The 18,061-nt window shown below is 43.0% G+C and overlaps 1 protein-coding gene across 6 annotated transcripts in view; it reads right to left on the minus strand.

The window, feature by feature from the left end:
• LOC140729273 (uncharacterized) overlaps positions 1–18,061 on the minus strand; it is a 137,610-nt gene that overhangs the window by 90,843 nt on the left and 28,706 nt on the right. For 5 of the 6 annotated variants that reach the window (XM_073048862.1, XM_073048861.1, XM_073048860.1 and 2 more), the window contains exons 5-9: positions 15,578–15,666; positions 10,952–11,063; positions 7,895–8,010; positions 5,978–6,098; positions 1,597–1,724 (exon numbers count right to left, since the gene is read on the minus strand). In XM_073048862.1, coding sequence (XP_072904963.1) covers positions 1,597–1,724; positions 5,978–6,098; positions 7,895–8,010; positions 10,952–11,063; positions 15,578–15,666 — 566 coding nt within the window. The remainder of the gene's footprint in view (positions 1–1,596; positions 1,725–5,977; positions 6,099–7,894; positions 8,011–10,951; positions 11,064–15,577; positions 15,667–18,061) is intronic. The other variant, XM_073048859.1, reaches the window with a different exon arrangement.

Consider the following 18,061-nt stretch of genomic DNA (forward strand, 5'->3'; position numbering starts at 1 on the left):
GCTGGTGGAACACAGCAGGCCAGGCAGCATCTATAAAGAGAAGCACTGTCGACGTTTCAGGCCAAGATCCTTCGTCAGGACTAACCGAAAGGAAAGATAGTAAGAGATTTGAAAGTAGTGGGGGGAGGGGGAAATGCAAAATGATAGGAGAAGACCGGAGGCGGTGGGATGAAGCTAAGAGCTGGAAAGGTGATTGGCGAAAGTGATACAGAGCTGAAGAAGGGAAAGAATCATGGGACGGGAGGCCTAGGGAGAAAGAAAGGGGGAGGGGAGCACCAGAGGGAGATGGAGAACAGGCAGAGATGGGCAGAGAGAGAGGGAGGGAGAAAAACCAAACAACTAAATATCTCAGGGATGGGGTAAGAAGGGGAGGAGGGGCATTATCGGAAGTTAGAGAAGTCAATGTTCCTAGAAAGTGGCTGCCCAAGTAAACAGGGTGGTAAGGAAGGATTCAGCATGTTTGCCTTTATTAGTCGAGGCAGTGGGTTCAGAGTCAGGAAGTTATGTAGAAGCTTTATAAAATTCCAGTTAGGCTGCATCTGGAATATTGCATTCAACACTAGTTGCACATTATAATAAAGATGTAGAGTGGGTGCAGAAGAGGTTTACCAGGATACAGCCTAGATCGGGCAGCATGGTAGTGAACTGGCCAGCACAACGCCTTGCAATAAAGCCTACCCAGGTTCAATTCCTGCTGCTCCATGAAGAGTTTGTACGTTCTCCCCATGATCGCATGGGTGTCCTCCAGGTGGTCCTATTTCCTCCCACAGTCGAAAAATGTACTGGTTGTTTATGGTAGTTTAATGGGTTGTTGTAAGTTATCCAATGCTAGGCTTGGATTAAATTGAGGGATTACTGGGTGATGCAGCTTGATGGGCTGGAAAGGCCTGTTCTGTGCTGTATCTCAATAAATAAATAAGAGAGCATGAGATTGGACACACTAGAGGCATTTGCTTTGAAGCATCAGAGGCTGAGGGGAGACTTGGTGAAAGTTTACAAGAATATGAGAGGCAGAAATAAAGTTGACAGTCAGTATCCTTTTCCCAGGGCCAAAATACTAGAGGGCTTACAACAAAGGCAAGAAGGAGCAAGTTCAAATGTGATGGGGGCCTGGAATGTGCTGCCAGGGTGGTAGTGGAGGCAAATACAATAATAGACAGAGATTGGGGGAATTGGACATTGTGCAGGCAGAACAGATTAGTTTAAAGATTTTAACGTTTAGTATAGCATTTAATTACCTATTAGCTCAGTACAACATCATAGGCTGAAGGCTGTGCTGTACTGTTCTGGAGAGAAATGAGACTCTCAAGAGAAACAGAAAAGAAGGGAAGCAAGCTGAGAAAGGCAGTCACTTGGTATCATTCTGACAGTCTGTGATTGCTGAGATGCCATCCCCAGGAAGCCTTCATTAAGCAAATGCAGTCCAATTTCACGTACTCTTCAAGCAGCTTAAGAGGAAACAATCACCGCACGCAGCAACTCTTATCCAGTTCCAAACACTTCCTCTCAGTCTAGCTTGATAGAGAAACCCATCCAAACTACACAAGACATCCACTGGTCAAGCAAATAACTAGCGGTTCTTCTGAGTAACATTACCAGTCCGTCTTTCGTTTCTGGGTCGTGGGGCGTCAGTTCTTCCTCAGCTCCTAATGTGATTTTCCAAATCACCGTCTGTACTTCCTTATCTGAGTAACTGTGCTTGGAGTCTGCGGCCATGGCACCATCTTTTGAAACAAAAAGGAAAGGGTTTCAATAAAAACTGGGTGAGCGAGTTGCCTTTGGTTTATCCACAGCTTAAAAGTTTTTGCATAGAAAGCCATTATGATCCTAATGCTCACATAATAAAGATATACAGTCGGACCTCCTTATTGGCAAATTCCTCATCCGCGAATTCAACCAACCGCGAATCGTGAAAACCCGGAAGTGCTCTTCCAAGCACTTGTTGTTCGAGCACATACAGACTTTTTTCTTGCCATTATTCCCTAAACAATGCAGTATAACAACTATTTCACATTGCATTTACATTGTATTAGCTATTATAAGTAATCTAGAGATGATTTAAAGTATATGGGAGGATGTGCATGGGTTATCGTGGATCGGGATCAAAAAAAATCTGAAGTTCTCTTACTCAGTAAGTCAGAACAAGTACATCCGGTATTATTTAGTGTCAGTTAGTCAAATGTTTGCCTTCGTATATAGTATATATTTTACCTTTCTATGCATATAAAACACTTAAGGATGTATGTTTCAGCGCCGGGCTCGGAAAGTTCCCGAGTTCGATCTAGTGACAGATCGCTATCAAGTGCGCTCTTCACCATGCCGGGTTGATGTGGAGGATCAAAAACCCAAAACCCAATAATTAAACCACTGCGTTGCTTAGTAATAATTGTAGCTTTGATCGGGGCACAGCCTTTCTCACTTTATCCTTTAAAATTGTTCTGATCGTTGACCAACGTAGGCTAACGCTTTTCCAATGACCGATGGCGTTTCACCTCTTTCCGATCGCTTTAATATTTCCACTTTATTTTCAATCGTTATTGTAATTATTTTCATGAACAGAAACACTGCAGATTCAGATCTCTACCGTTGGGTCCTAACGTCTATTGCACTGAGACAGGTTAAATAAGGTCGTGGGTTCCGCTGGGTCCTAAGGTCCACCACATTGAGACAGGTTGAACAAGGGACTTGAGCATCCGTGAATTGGAATCCGCAAGGGGTCCTGGAACCAATCTCTTGCGGATAAGGTGGGCCGACTGTATATATTTGAGAGAGTTAACAAGGATATCCCTTTAGAACAGAGATAAGGAGGAATTTCTTTGAGCATGAGGGTGAATCTGTGGAATTTATTGTAGAAGTTGTGGAAACCAAGTCATTGAATATATTTAAAGCAGAAGTTGAAATGTTATTGATTAGAAAGGGTGTCAAGAGTGATAGTGATAAGGCAGGAGAATGAGGTTGAGAGGGAAAATAAATCAGCCATGATTGAATGCCGGAGCAGACTCAATGTGGCAAATGGCCTAATTTTGCTCCAATGTATTATGTTCTGAATAAGGGGCAGTGAGTATATTGCTTATTACAATGGAAACTGAACACAAGTGCTCAGAGATTATGTTTCAGCAACAAACAATCTGCCAGAAGCACCATTTGTGGAAGGAAAGGAAATGTCGGCGTTTCAGGCGGAGACCTTTCTTCAGAACTGGAACAGAAGGGGAAAGACACCAAAATAAAAAGGTGGGGGGAGGGGAAGGAGGACAAGATAGCTTAGTTAGTCAACATGATCTTCGTATTCCATCTAGTTATGCTCCAACTTGATGGCATGAATACATGTTTCTCCGTTCACTAATTATTTTCCCCTTCTTCTTCCCTCTTCATTTATCACTGTGTTTGGCCTCTTACCCCTTCTCCTCTGCCTATTACCTCCCCTGGGGCCCCTCCTTCTTCCACTTTCCTCTCCAATCAGATTCCCTCATCTACAACTCTTGACCTTTCCCACCCACCAGGTTTCACCCATCACCTTCCAGCAAGTCTACTTCCCCTTCCATCTTTATGTTCTGGCATCTTCCCCCTTTCGTTCCAGTCCTGAAGAAGGGTCTTGACCTGAAACATCGACTGTTTACTCATTTCCATAGATGCTGCCTAACCTGCTGAGTTCCTCCAGCATTTTGCATGTGTTGCTCTGGATTTCCAGCATCTGCAGTCTCAGGTCTGGATTATGTCTCAGTTGCAACTTTATTGGGTACACCTACTCATTAATGTAATAACCTAATCAGCCAATCATATGACAGCAACACAATACATAAAAGCAGGGTCAAGAGGTTCAAATGTTGTTCAGCCCAAACATTAGAATGGGGAAGAAATGTGATCAAAGTAACTTGGAAGGTGGAACTATTGCTGATACCAGATGGGTGATCTTCTGGGATTTTCATGCACAAGTCTCTAGAGTTTACAGAGAATGGTGCAAAAAACAAAAAAAAATCCAATGAGCGTCAGTTCTGTGGGTGAAAAATGCCTTGTTAATGTGAAAGGTCAGAGGAGAATGGCCATACTTGTTCAAGCTGACACAGAAATAACACAAATAACCGCACATCACAACAGTGGTATTCAGGAGAGCATCTCTGAACGCACAACACATCAAACATTGCAGTGGATGGGCTACAGCAGCAGAAGGCCATGAACGTATACTCAGTGGCCACTTCGTTAGATACAGGAGGTATCTAATAAAGTAACTACTGAGAGTAGATTAACTGGAACCTAACCACTGAAATACTGTCGTAGGAAAGCAGCATCCATCGTCAGAGATCACCATCACCCAGGCCATGCTCTTTTATCGCTGCTGCCATCAGGTGGAAGGTACAAGAGCATCGGGACTCGCACCACCAGGTTCAAGAACAGTTACTACCCCTCAACCATCAGCCACTAGAACCAAAGGGGATAACTGCAGTCACTTGCCCATCCATTGAGATGCTCCCACAACCAATGATCTCACTTTAAGGACTCTGTACCTCATGTTCTCATTATTGACTGCTACTTATTTATATTTGCATTTGCAGTTTGCTGCCTTTTGCACTCTGGTTGATCTTTCATTGATCCTGTTATAGTCACTATTCTACAGATTTGCTGAGTATGCCCGCAGGAAAAAGAATCTTAGGGTTGTATGTAGTGACATACATGTACTCTGATAATAAAATTTACTTTGAACTTTGGTGACTCCAAACTGTTCCTTCTGTGTAGGGGGGTGTCAAAAGTAGGCAACAGAAGAAAATGGAATTGGTGCAAATTCCTTTCCATGCTGTGTAACTATCACTTAAGGGACCATGTAAAGCAATTCAAAGAAAGTTAATTTGACCAATACCAGGCAGGAATTGATAGTCTGAAGAGGAAAGGTTAGACAGTCCACTTAAGTCTAGAATAGTGAAGCAACTTAGATGAAACGCATAATATCTTGGGGATGTGGAGTGTTTCCTTTCACTAGGATATCCAAAACAGGGGGTCCCAACCTGTGGTCTACAGACCCCTTGCTTAATGTTGTTAGGAACCCCTGATCTGGATGCACCAGTTTAAAAGTAAAGCGTTTCCTATTCAAAGTAGAGGTTAGGCAACATTTTCCCCTCTCAGAAATTCTTTGGAGTTCTCTTCTTCAAATGGAGTTGCAAGCAGCAATCTCGCAAAGGTAGACAGATTCTTGATAAGCAAGGGTAGGAAAGATGGAAAAACTGAACTTACAATCCCTTCAGCCATGATTTTATTAGATGGTGGAGAGAGGGGGCCACACGTTTGCACATCAATCGATGGGGAAATGGGTGCAAGGAGAGGTTAGAGAAATCTGGATTGCTTTCTCTGGAGGGGAGGACAAGTGGAAACCTGATTAGATGTTAACATAAGACATAGGAGTAGAATTAGGCCATATGGCCCATTGAGTTTGGACCACCATTTAATCATGGCTGACCATTTTCCCTCTTAGTCCTAATCTCCTGCATTTCCCCGTATTACTTCATGCCCTGACTAATCAAGAATCTATCAACCTCTACTTTAAATACACCCAATGACTTGGCAACAAGTTGCCAACAAGTTCCATAGACTCACCATTCTCTGGCTAAAGAAAATAATGCCTCTGCTCCATTCTAAAAGGACACTCCTCTATTCTGAGGTTGTGCCTTCTGGTCTTGGACTCTCCCGTCATAGGAAATACCCTTTCCACATCCACTTTATCAAGGCACCTCAACATTCCATAGGTTTCAATGAGGTCACCCCTCATGCTTCTGAATTCCAGGGAATACAGGCCAAGAACCATCAAAAACTCCTCATATGACAAGCTGTTCAATCCCATAATAATTTTCGTCAACCTCTTTTGAACCCTCTCCAAATGTCAGCACACCCTTTCTTAGATAAGGGGCCCAAAACTGCTCACAATATAGCGTAGGTGAATGGACAGAATAGCACTTTAGTAGAATTGTGAAGGCCATGACATTTGCTTTACCTGAGCCACTTTCACTATGCAACTCTTTTTTACACTTGGACTTTGCTGACGAAGACTCACGCTCACGCACAGAGCTGGGGCTAGTGACAGTGACACGGGACGATCGCCTTACGACTTTACCCTGAAAGAGAACAAAGTACACTGCACAGTTACATCAAAATACCTGAACAGTTTGGCATTACAAATATATCGACATGGATATTACAGAAAAATGGCTGAATTGTGCATAACTGGGCAAATGCAATGTTAGCATTCATTTCGAGAGGACTAGAATATTAAAGTGAGGATGTAATGCTGATGCTTTATAAGGCACTGGTCAGACCGCACTTGGAGTATTGTGAGCAAAATTGGGTCCCTTGTCTAAGACAGAATGTGCTCGAATTGGAGACAGTCCAGAGGAGGTTCACAAGAATTATCCCAGGAATGAAAGGGTTAACATACGAGTGCTTCCTGGCTTTGGGCCTGTAGTTGCTGAAGAAGAATACATGAGGGTGGGGGAGGGGAAATTGGATTGAATATTGAAAGGCCTAAGTATAGTGGATGTGGAGATGATGTTTCTTATAGTGAAGGAGTCTACAACCAGAAGGGATAGCCTCAGAGCACAAGGACAAGAGAAAATCTGCAGATGCTGGAAATCAAAGCATTACACACAAGTGCTGGAGGAACTCTACAGGCCAGGCAGCATCTATGGAAAGGAGTAAACAGTTGATGTTCCGGGCTAAGACCTTTCATCAGGACCCACACTCAGTCACTGAGGAATCTGCAGATTCATGACTAACACAACATGTGGAATAGTATGGTAGCTGAACACAGAGCCAGCTTCAATGAGATAGGTATGCTTGGCACTGTCACTTTTGTGTGTTGTAAGTTCATTACGTTGTTTGACAGCTGCCAAGTATCCAAAGAACAATAACTGCACCTTCCAGCTTTTGGGACTCTCGGGAAACAAAGCCATCTTTCAATAGGAAGGAAATAAACATACCAGAGTAAGACAGCAAGTTATTCCTGTGCTCTTCACTTCCAAGGATACATGCACCATCCTGCATTGACTTACAACCAATACCAAGCAAGAGGTCCAAGAGCAGCTGATTCTCCAAGCATGGAGTTATAATAGAAAGCAAAAACTCTTAAACCTAATACATACACACATGGCACTGTTACTGCATGTTAAGCTATTACCTATATTAAAAGTTTCTTATAGCCAAGATGGGGGTTGGTGGTAGTGGGGATAAGCTCCCACTACCTATTAAATACTCCCGATGGTGTGAGACTCAAACAGCCACTGACAATCACGTCCAGCTCCTGGCCTTCACGTGTGGTTTAGCTACTAAGCCTAGCAAAACCATTTCTACTGACAGGAGAAGGGGCAAAGGTAGGTTACTGGCAACTTAAAACCAGTCACTTCGGGCAGATGGGGCTTGTCCACTGTGGTTGTCAGCTCACCTAAAAGTAAAACTCTGATCTCAAACCTCTGTTGCCTTGGGGCTATAACCCAGTCATGGGAGAGGTTTTCAGGAGTAAACCACAAGGGAAAAATCTGGAACTTTAGTCCCTAAGGCAGTCCTACATTGAATTCAACACTGAGTGGCAACTCCTGCGATGTTGCTGGTGCCAAACTGTATCGGACCCTGCCCTTCCTTTAGATTCATCAGATGCATGGAGAGGGGGAGTTTGCTACACGTGCAACACCTTACTTTCCATAATGTACTGCCTTGGCTTGCATATCTAGACAGCTAGGAAGCAACATCTGTGGTCAACCCTGATCAATGGAGGACTCAGAATATTAACATGGCATAGATAGAGAGGTATTCGGACTGGAGCAGAGTGTAAACTTATGGGTTGGAAAATAATATGAAGTCAAGGTCAGATCAGCTATGATATTAATTTTGGTTTTACCCCTACAGTTATTCATGTTACCTCATCCAGGCTTTCTTGATCAACTTTGATTGCCTCAGTCTTCTCTTTCTTCTCTGGACTTTGCATTTCAGTCTGCTTCATCACAGCTGTCTCACAACTGGCGTCCACATGTTCCTCTTCAAAGCAAAGCAAGAACAAGGTCTCCATCACACAGTCAAGCAGCAAGTAGTAATGCTCAAAGCTACCTGAGCCAATGCAGAATTTTAAAAATTACACAACAGCGTTAAGTAATACACACAAAATGCTGGAGGAACTCAGCAGGCCAAGCAGCATCTATAGAAAAGAGTAAACAGTCGACATTTTGGGCCAAGACCCTTCATCAGGACTGGCAAGAAAGAGAAGTCAAAGTAAGAAGGTTGGAAGGAAGGGAGGAAGAAATACAAGGTGGTAGATGACGGGTGAAATCAGAAAGGGGGGAGGGGTGAAGTAAAGAGCTGGAGAAGAGTGAATCTAATAGGAGAGGACAAAAGACCATGGAAGAAAGGGGGAGGAGCACCAGAGGGAGGTGATGGGCAGGTAAGAGAAGGTATGAGAGGAAAGCTGGAAGGGAGGGGGTCAATTACCAGAAGACATCACAGTATTAATGTGAATTTTCTTCACCAATGGAACAGATTTTCTTTAAATATGCAACAATGCACATTTTAATAAATCATATAAATCCACCTATACTGAATGGGAAATCACTTTAAAACATCCTAGAAACAGCTGTGTTGTAACCAGTTCAAGAACCTTTGACATCAGCATCATAATGTGCTGTGTCCTATGACATGGGCGATCACGTTGACCATGATCGTTCTTAGCAAGTTTTTTTTCTCTACAGAAGTGGTTTGCCATTGCCTTCTTCTGGGCAGTGACTTTACAATACGTGTGACCTCAGACATTATCAATACTCTTCAGATTATCTGCCTGGCATCAGTAGTGGTATAACCAGGACTTGTAACATCAAACACTTGCTCCCAAGGCTTCTCATGGCCCTAATCGGAGGTGGGAGGGGGCTAAGCAAGTGCTACACTTTGCCCAAGGGTGTCTCCTGTTACACTGCTCTAAATCATTTCATTCCATACAGAGTTCTGCTGCCAAGGTGCTGCTGAGCCACTTTATAACAACAATCTCTTTTTAATGCTGAGATCACCTAAAATCCACAAAACAGTAGTGCCCAGGTTCTGACTCAATAAATAAAGACAAAGGGAAAGGAAGCACAGTTTTCATCTTGCTCAAGAATGGAATCAGAATCAGACTTATTATCACTGACAATGTTGTGAAATTTGTTGTTTTGCACTGTGCAAGAAATAGTTACTCCACGTTACCATAAAACAAATAAATAATGCAAGAGGAATAGTGAGGTAATGGGTTCAGAAAAATGATGGCAGAGAAGGAAAAAGTTGTTCCTGAATTGTTAAGTGTGTATCTTCAGGCTTCTATACCTCCTCTCTGATGGTAGTGACAAGAAGAAAGCACATCCCATAGTGGGGGGGTGGTCTATAATGATGGATGCTGCCTTTATGAGGCACCACCACTTGAAGATGTTCTACGATGGATCCACGTAACCTATTCTCTCTCATGATATGAAGGGTCTCAACCCAAAACATTGTTCACTTCCTCCCATAAATGCTACCTGACCCGTTGAGTTCTTCCTGGTTTTTGTGTGTTTTGCAGTCTCCTGCATCTCTGTAATCTGTCATTCCTCATGTAGCAATCAACTCTCCCCACCCCCCCCCCCCCCCCCGATTTTCCTGCCAACTACCTACACAAGAGAATTTACAAGGGCCAATTAGCCTTTGAGAGGTGCAACAAAACTGGAATTGGAATAAAAATCAAGTTTATTATACTGACACATGTCATGAAATCTTTTGTTTTGTGGCCTCAGTTCAGTGCTATAGGTTAAAATAAATTGCTCTAAGTTACAATAATTTTTGTACATTGGTTGTTTGCCTGTTTTTGCATAGAGCTTTCCTTCAACTCTATTGCATTTGCTTTCCTGTTCCTTGCCTGGGAGAAAATGAATCTCAAAAGTTTCAAAGGTACATTTAATGTCAGAGGGATATATACAATATACATGCTGAAATTCTTTTTCTTCGCAACCATCTACGAGAACAGAGGAGTGCCGCAAAGAACGAACGACAGTTAAATGTTAGAACTCCAAAGCCCCCACATCTCCCCCTCCCAAGCAGAAGCAGCAGCAAAGCAACCATCTCCCCTCCACCACCAGCAAAGAAAAGGTAATATATGGTAAGCATCTTCACGCCATCATCCATAAGCGGGTCTTCCCAGTGGCCAAACATTTTAATTCCTATTCCCGGTCTGACATGTTGGCCTATGGCCTCACGAGGAGGCCATCCTCAGGGTGCAGGGGCAACAAATTAGTAGCCTCCAACCTAATGGCATGAATATTGATTTCTCTTTCCAGTAAACAAATTCCACACCCCCACTTCCTCTATTCCCCACTCTGACCTTTTATCTCTTTTCACCTGCCTAATACTTCTCCCTGGCCCCCCCCCCTCCTGTGGCCCACTCTCCTCCCCTATCAGATTCCTTCTTCTCCAGCCCTTGACCTTTCTCATCCATCTGGCTTCACCTATCACCTTCCAGCTAGTTTCCTTTCCCCTCGCCCCACCTTTTTATTCTGGCAAACTGCCCCCTCCCTTCTCAGTCCTGAAGAAGGGTCTCAACCCAAAATGTCAACTGTCTATACATTTCCATAGATGCTGCCTGTCCTGCTGAGTTCCTCCAGCATTTTGTGTGTGTTGCTTTGGATTTCCAGTATCTGCAGATTTTCTAGCATATATGGTGACATATATATACTCCGATAATAATTTTACTTTGAAATTTGAAAAAATAAGGAGTGCAGAAGAGGAATAGTGAGAATAGTGAGTTGGACCATTCAGAAACTCAATGACAGAGGGGAAGAATAGACCGGGACCACTGTGACGGCAGAGGGAGTTTTCAGCAGAGCCAGGGGTCCAGATGACCGATGCTTTGAAGGTGAAAGTAAGTGTACTAGGTGGAGTCGCACAATCAAGCAACTGGTCAGAGAGGTTCTTCAGCGGATTCCCTTACCTGATTTGGTGCCATCACCAGGCATACAACTGGAGTCAACATTAACTGATGTGCTTAGGTTCAGCATCTTGGCAATACGCAGTGATTTTCTGGGAACAGGCTTCTTTACGTCCTACAGAAACAATGAATCAAAGCAGGATACACCATTATTTGTCTTTTGTAAATCTTTGGTGTCAACACAAATCTAAATACGTTTTGCATAAGCGTGCTCCAATACAATCAATGTGGCGTGGCTAGACCTGTGTTTACACCTTACTCTAAGGCAGAACGTTGCCGTGGTTCACTGGCACCATCTTGCAACCTTGCTCCTGCAGCACTCCTCACTCCTCTAGATGTGTGGGAACAACACAACATCAGCTCAAAGTACATTCCTTCAGGAATGGACAGTATAAGATACAGGAGCAGAATTAGACCATTTGGCCTATCCAGTTTGCTTTACCATTTCATCATGTCTGTTCCATTTTTCCTCTCAACCCCGATCTCCTGCCTTTTCCCTATATCCTTTCATGCACTGACTAATCAAGAATCTATCAACCTTTGCCTTAAATATACCCGAAGACATGTCCACCACAGCCACCTGTGCCAACGGATTCCAGATTCACCATTCCCTGGCTAAAGAAATTCTGCCTCATCCCCATTCTAAATGGAAGTCCCTCTATTCTGAAGCGTGTTCTCTGGTCTTAGAAGCCCCCACCACAGGAAACATTCACTCTATCGAGGCCTTTCAACATTCAATAAGTTTCAATGAGGTCACCCCTCATTCTTCTGAATTCAGTGATGCAAGCCCAGAGCCATCAAATGCTGTTCACATGACAAGCCTTTCAATCTCAGAATCATTTTCATGAACCTCCTTTGAACCCTCTTCAATGGCAGCATATCCTTCTTTAGATAAGGGGTGCAAAACTGCTCACAATACTCCAAGTGAGATCTCACCACTGCTTTATAAAGTCTCAACACTACACCCTTGCTTTTAAATTCTAGTCCTCTTAAAACGAATGCTAACACTACATTTGCCTTCTCACCACCGACTCGACCTGCATTTTAACTTTTAGGGAATCCTGCACGAGAACTCCCAGGAAAGATGGGTGAAGTATACACAAGGGGATTGTCTCAGGCCAGTCCTGTGTAGTTTCATTTAAAAAAAATTGAGAACATCTTGGACCCAGATTCCTATAAAACCAATACAATTTAGTGCAATACATTCTAATCATCTCTTGCTCTAGCACGCAGACACAATCTGAATTTATTTACAGAAAGCAATCCAATCATTTCTTTATATCTCAGCTCTCAGCTATCATGCCAAATGTAACAGCAATAGCTGCCCATTTATTTTAGTAGAGCCATGGCCAGGTTATCAGTTGTACACTGTGGCCTTCCTATCATGAGGAACTATTCTGGCCATTCTCCTCTGACCACTCTCATTAACATGGCATTTTTGTCCACAGAACTGCCACTCCCTGGCTGTTTTTTAGTTTTCGCACCATTCTCTGTAAATTCTAGGGACCTTTGTGCGTGAAGATCCCAGGAGATCAGTAGTCTCTGAGATTAACAAACCACCTTGTCTGGCACCAATGTTCAAAGTCACTTAGACGAAAATTTCTTCCCCATTGTAATGTTTGGGCTGAACAACAACTGAACCTGTTGATCACGTCTACATGTTTTTATGCATTGAGATGCTGCCACACGATTTGCTGATTAGATATCTACATTAATGATGAGTGCATTTAGATTTGAAAATTCCACAATTATTTTGCATTCCCAAAGCACTTGGGTACCACCAAAGAAAGTGAACGTTTAGCCCATTAGATTAGCTCTTTGAGAAGAATGATGAAAATATCGTGGAAGGACAGACTAACAAGTAAAGAAGAGCTGTGAAAAGAAGATATCAAGAAACAGCAACTGGAATTTCTGGGATGTACCGAGGAATGAGAAACTTGAACACCTTGCAGTGAAGGTAAAATCAAAGCTCATGGCATTGGGGGGAAGACATTGACATGGATAGAAAACTGGTTGGCAGATAGAAAGCAAAGGGTAGCGGTGAATGGGTGTTTCTCAGAATGGCAGGTGGTGACTAGTGGGGTGCCACAGGGCTCGGTATTGGGACCACAGCTGTTTACAATTTACGTCAACGATTTAGACGAAGGCATTGAGAATAACATCAGCAAATTTGCTGATGATACTAAGCTGGGTGGCAGTGTGACATGTGATGAGGATGTTAGGAGAATTCAGGGTGACTTCGATAGGCTGGGTGAGTGGGCAGATACTTGGGAGATGACGTTTAATGTGAATAAGTGTGAGGTTATCCACTTTGGGAGTAAGAACAGGAAGGCAGATTATTATCTGAATGGTGTAAAGTTAGGTAAGGGAGAAATACAGAGATCTAGGAGTCCTTATTGTTCATCAGTCACTGAAGGTGAATGAGCAAGTGCAGCAGGCAGTGAAGAAGGCTAATAGAATGTTGGCCTTTATTACAAAGGGAATTGAGTACAAGAGCAAGGAAATCCTCTTGCATTTGTACAGGGCCCTGGTGAGACCACACCTGGAGTATTGTGTACAGTTTTGGTCTCCAGAGTTAAGGAAGGACATCCTGGCTGTAGAGGAAGTGCAGCGTAGATTCACAAGGTTAATTCCTGGGATGTCAGGACTGTCTTACGCAGAGAGGTTAGAGAGACTGGGCTTGTACACGCTGGAATTAAGGAGATTGAGAGGGGATCTGATTGCAACATATAAGATTATTAAGGGATTGGACAAGATAGAGGCAGGAAATATGTTCCAGATGCTGGGAGAGTCCAGTACCAGAGGGCATGGTTTGAGAATAAGGGGTAGGTCATTTAGAACAGAGTTAAGGAAAAACTTCTCCCAGAGAGTTGTGGGGGTGTGGAATGCACTGCCTCGGAAGGCAGTGGAGGCCAGTTCTCTGGATGCTTTCAAGAAGGAGCTAGATAGGTATCTTATGGATAGGGGAATCAAGGGATATGGGGACAAGGCAGGAACCGGGTATTGATAGTAGATGATCAGCCATGATCTCAAAATGGTGTTGCAGGCTCGAAGGGCCGAATGGTCTACTTCTGCACCTATTGTCTATTGAAGGGAAAACTGATGGAAGAAAAGAATTGCAAGTGACAGCACATGACATTCATAAGTTACATCGAGGGATGGACAAAACTTCTCAGATTAAAGAGATGGAAGACCATGATTGCCCACTTCATACAACTTGGTACACAGTTACAATGATGATGATCAGCTTTCATAACAAGTGCCAAATGATCAATTGAGACTGCTGGTGTGTTGGATATTCACCTTCCAGGGCCTGAGGGTGTTACTGCTAACCTCAGCTTTCTAGCACAGCGACATGACCCTTCCAAAGGGTCAGAATTGTTTGTGATAAAGTTAAGAACTTCTAACCAATACTGCTTGTTCAGCCTCTTTTAAACAAGTAAACAGTGAGGTCTTGTAGGCCCATGTTTAATCAACACAAGACAATGGGGTTATGTTAATCGGCCTACATCAAACCAGACAAAGTTTGCTAAGTTATTTGCGCCATTGTGACTGAATTTGAAGAAGCTTGCAAAATCAGACTGAATGTATCAAACATGTTCACAGGTATAGTTGATCAATAGTCAGGATATTTGTGTACAGAGAGAGTCAGCCTCACAGCATTAATCTTGGGTGTCTGGGATCTCTATCCAGTAGCTTTTATATCATCTGTATGAATTACTTTTTCCCAGCGAAGGAAACTGAAAAAAACGTCACAGCAAAACAATATAAATATTAGAAAGAATTGAGGTTTTTTAGCAATGACAGAAAGACAGAGTGACAGAAAGAAAAGCTAAACTTTATTCTTCAGTTTCTGCAACAGACAACTCATTTGTCAGCAACTCGTTGGTACATTCTCTTAGTTTGTAAGAATTGTACCCGTGTTTGGAATTCCTTTGTAGTTTATAAATCTTGTGTAATCTGGAAACAATTTATAAACCAGAAATCCTCTGCGAGTTTTAAATGTGTGTAAAGAGTTTAGTTGCCTAAAATTAAATGTGTAGCATTAACAATAAACTGTGATCAAACTACTCATTAGCTAGAAGTATGTCAAACTACTTCATTGCTGGAAGTATGTCCTCCTTGGTGGGGAGGGGGGGCACGGAGACCCTCTGCTCAAATAGTGGATGATGGCAGTTAGGCCTCACCACAGAAACTGGATAGGGAAGTAAACTAGCCTTTGAAGAGTAGGCTGATACATAATAACTTCCTGATAGTAAAGGTATCCGTAAATACCTACACTGGATGGGGCTTAAAATCCCCTTCGGATGTTAGGGCTTTGCGGACGGTGAACTCAATACCATCACACTGCAGGGAAGAATTAAAAAAGCACAAGTGATGCAAACGAAAGGGAGAATAGGCGGAGGAAGGGAAAAAAACAGCAAGCAAAAGAGAGAGCCATCAGGCATGAGTGGCAATTAAGTCTGCCAGGTATACAATCATCAATGAAAGGTCAGTTCCCCAAAACATTAATTAGAGTTCTCTCTTCAAGGACATTGCCTAATCTGCCTAATTTGCTTATAATTTTTTTTAAAGACACAGACACGTTGGAGTATGAAAGTCAACAGAGCAAATGAATCGACACTTCACCTTCTCCAATGTTGCAGCAGGTGTTTCAGTGAGCCACAGCTTGGGAAGATCGTTGTTTTCAGTCAGCGTGGAGTTTCCGTTCACATCTTCTTCAAATACAAAAGATATCAGGCTTAACATGTTTCATCGGATAGAAATGGTTCAGCTTAAGATGATAGGAAAAACACAGGAGCAGGGGGTGGTCATTCAGATCAGCAAGTTAATTCTGTTTTACAAGTTGATTCTACAGCAACCCTTTGGGGGGGTATGGGTGTCCAGGGAGGGGTAACGCCCATGGTGAAGGGGTTAGCTGTGGCCATTCCAGGAGAGTTCGCTACCTTTGGTCTCTACCGGACATTCAGCTCTCACCTGTGGCTCCAAGTAGCTGTCTGCATGTGGCAGTAGGCACACCCTCATACATCACTTAGACAGGCGGATTAAACCAGGTAAGGGTAGCCAGCGGCCTCATACCCCAGTAAGATAGGGACATGACTGTCCTGGCTTGCAAAGTCAGCTCTGGCAGACTAAGCGGATGAGATGTACAGTGAGATCCAATGGCCAGGAAGATGATACTGCAACGCTTTGTGGAGAGCAAAGGGCATGAAAAGGCACAGAACTCATGATCATCCACTGCAACCAAGGAAGACCCAGTTTGCGACACATGCCCCAGGCACGCACACATCTCACCGCTTGTGACACTTGTCCGTACAACTGGATCCAGACTTCTGAGGGTGAGAGAGTGCAACAGCTTTTCCACTTAAAAACTTCCACCAGACTGGTCTCCTGTCATCGTTAAACACAACGGACAACGACCACCACCTAGCAACCCCCAACCTTTCCGAGGCTCTGAATCAACTGAATCAGAATCCAGCTTAAAATAAGAAAAAAAAATGCCAGCTTTCCACTACTCTTTCTGTGAATTCACTCGTCTGTTTTAACATCAACTCTTTTGCTCCCACCAGTCCCCCCAAGTCCCATGAGTCTTTGGAAATTTCTGCCCCCAAAGGGTGGCTGAAACAGAATGTTTGGATATTTTCAAAGGCAGAGGGACATTGATTCCTAATAATCAAGAGGGAAGTAGTTTACTGGGGTTAGGCAGGAATGTGGAGCTGAAGTCACAATCACATTAGCCACAATGTTATTAAATGATACAGTGGATCATTTCAAAGTTTGAAACCAATTTCAAATCAGGATTCAGATTTGCAGATAAGTAGTCGTAGGGTGAAAACTTCATACAGTTTAGGATATGGTAATAGACTATTAGATGGCGGCATGTTTACTGAGAGCATTTAACACTTAGCATTGAAAACCAACTCCTGCCTTAAAGAGCTTCACACATTTCTCTTAGAGCATTTTCCTCATCTCTGAAGGTTATCCTGGACCATACTGAAGTAATTCGAAAAAGGCAGGCCAGTGACTGTAATTCATTTGGAGCTTCAAAAGATTTGGTATGTCAAGAATATATGATCCATATAACCAAACATAAGTATTATGCAGAAGGCAGCAGACCATCTTTTGACACTAACGTTCGAACTGCAGGAAGCTAAAAAGGTCTATACCAGCGATTAGATGTGCTAAACGTGGAGTAGTATCTTCAACAGAGGAAATAAACGAGACATTCAAGAATTACTTTAAAGAACTGCATACAAGTGGCTCAGTTCCTTCTGAGAATGACTTCACCAATTTTTTTAGTGGATTAGACCTCCCTGCATTGTCATTAGAGGACACCAAAGCTGCAGACTCTCCTCCAAATAAAGGCCGTATGCCAGGTATAGATGGCATACCTGTGGAACTTTACCTAGCACTTTGGGATATTCTTAGACCAGTATGGTTAGAAACATTAGATTTTGCTATTAGAAACTGTGCTTGCCATAGAGATCTAAACACAGCCCTGATCACAGTTATACCTAAGCCCGGTAAGGACCTCTTGGAGTGTGCCAATCACCGTCCAATCTCCTTGATAAATGCCGACCTCAAGATATTTTCCAAAGTCTTAGCCAGTAGACTCGAGACAGTAGTTGGGAAAATAATTAGCCCAGATCAAATAGGCTTTATCAGGGGACGTCTCACATCTGATAATATTCGCCGGCTCTTACACATACTGAGCGCAACACATAAAATCCTGCCTGCCTGTGACCTGCTATTTCTAGATGCTGAAAAAGCGTTTGATCATCTTGGATGGCCATAGCTTTGGAGAGTTCTAAAAGAATTTAAGTTTGCCGATAAATTTATCAATATGATTCAAATACTGAATGCTAATCCGTCAGCCCAGGTATGTGTGGGAGGAGGTTTCTCAGAGTTATTTGACATAGGACGGGGCACACAACAAGGGGACCCTTTGTCTCCTTTAATTTTTACTATACCTATTGAACCGCTTGCACAGTTAATTAGAAACTCTCCTCAGATCTCCCCCCTATTACAATAAGTACATCACATTCGATATCACTTTATGCGAACGACACACATTAGTTTATATGGTAAATGTTCAACAAACTCTCCCCTATG

Source organism: Hemitrygon akajei, chromosome 6, assembly GCF_048418815.1.
Source record: "Hemitrygon akajei chromosome 6, sHemAka1.3, whole genome shotgun sequence".
In the NCBI taxonomy this organism is placed as follows: Eukaryota; Metazoa; Chordata; class Chondrichthyes; order Myliobatiformes; family Dasyatidae; genus Hemitrygon; species Hemitrygon akajei.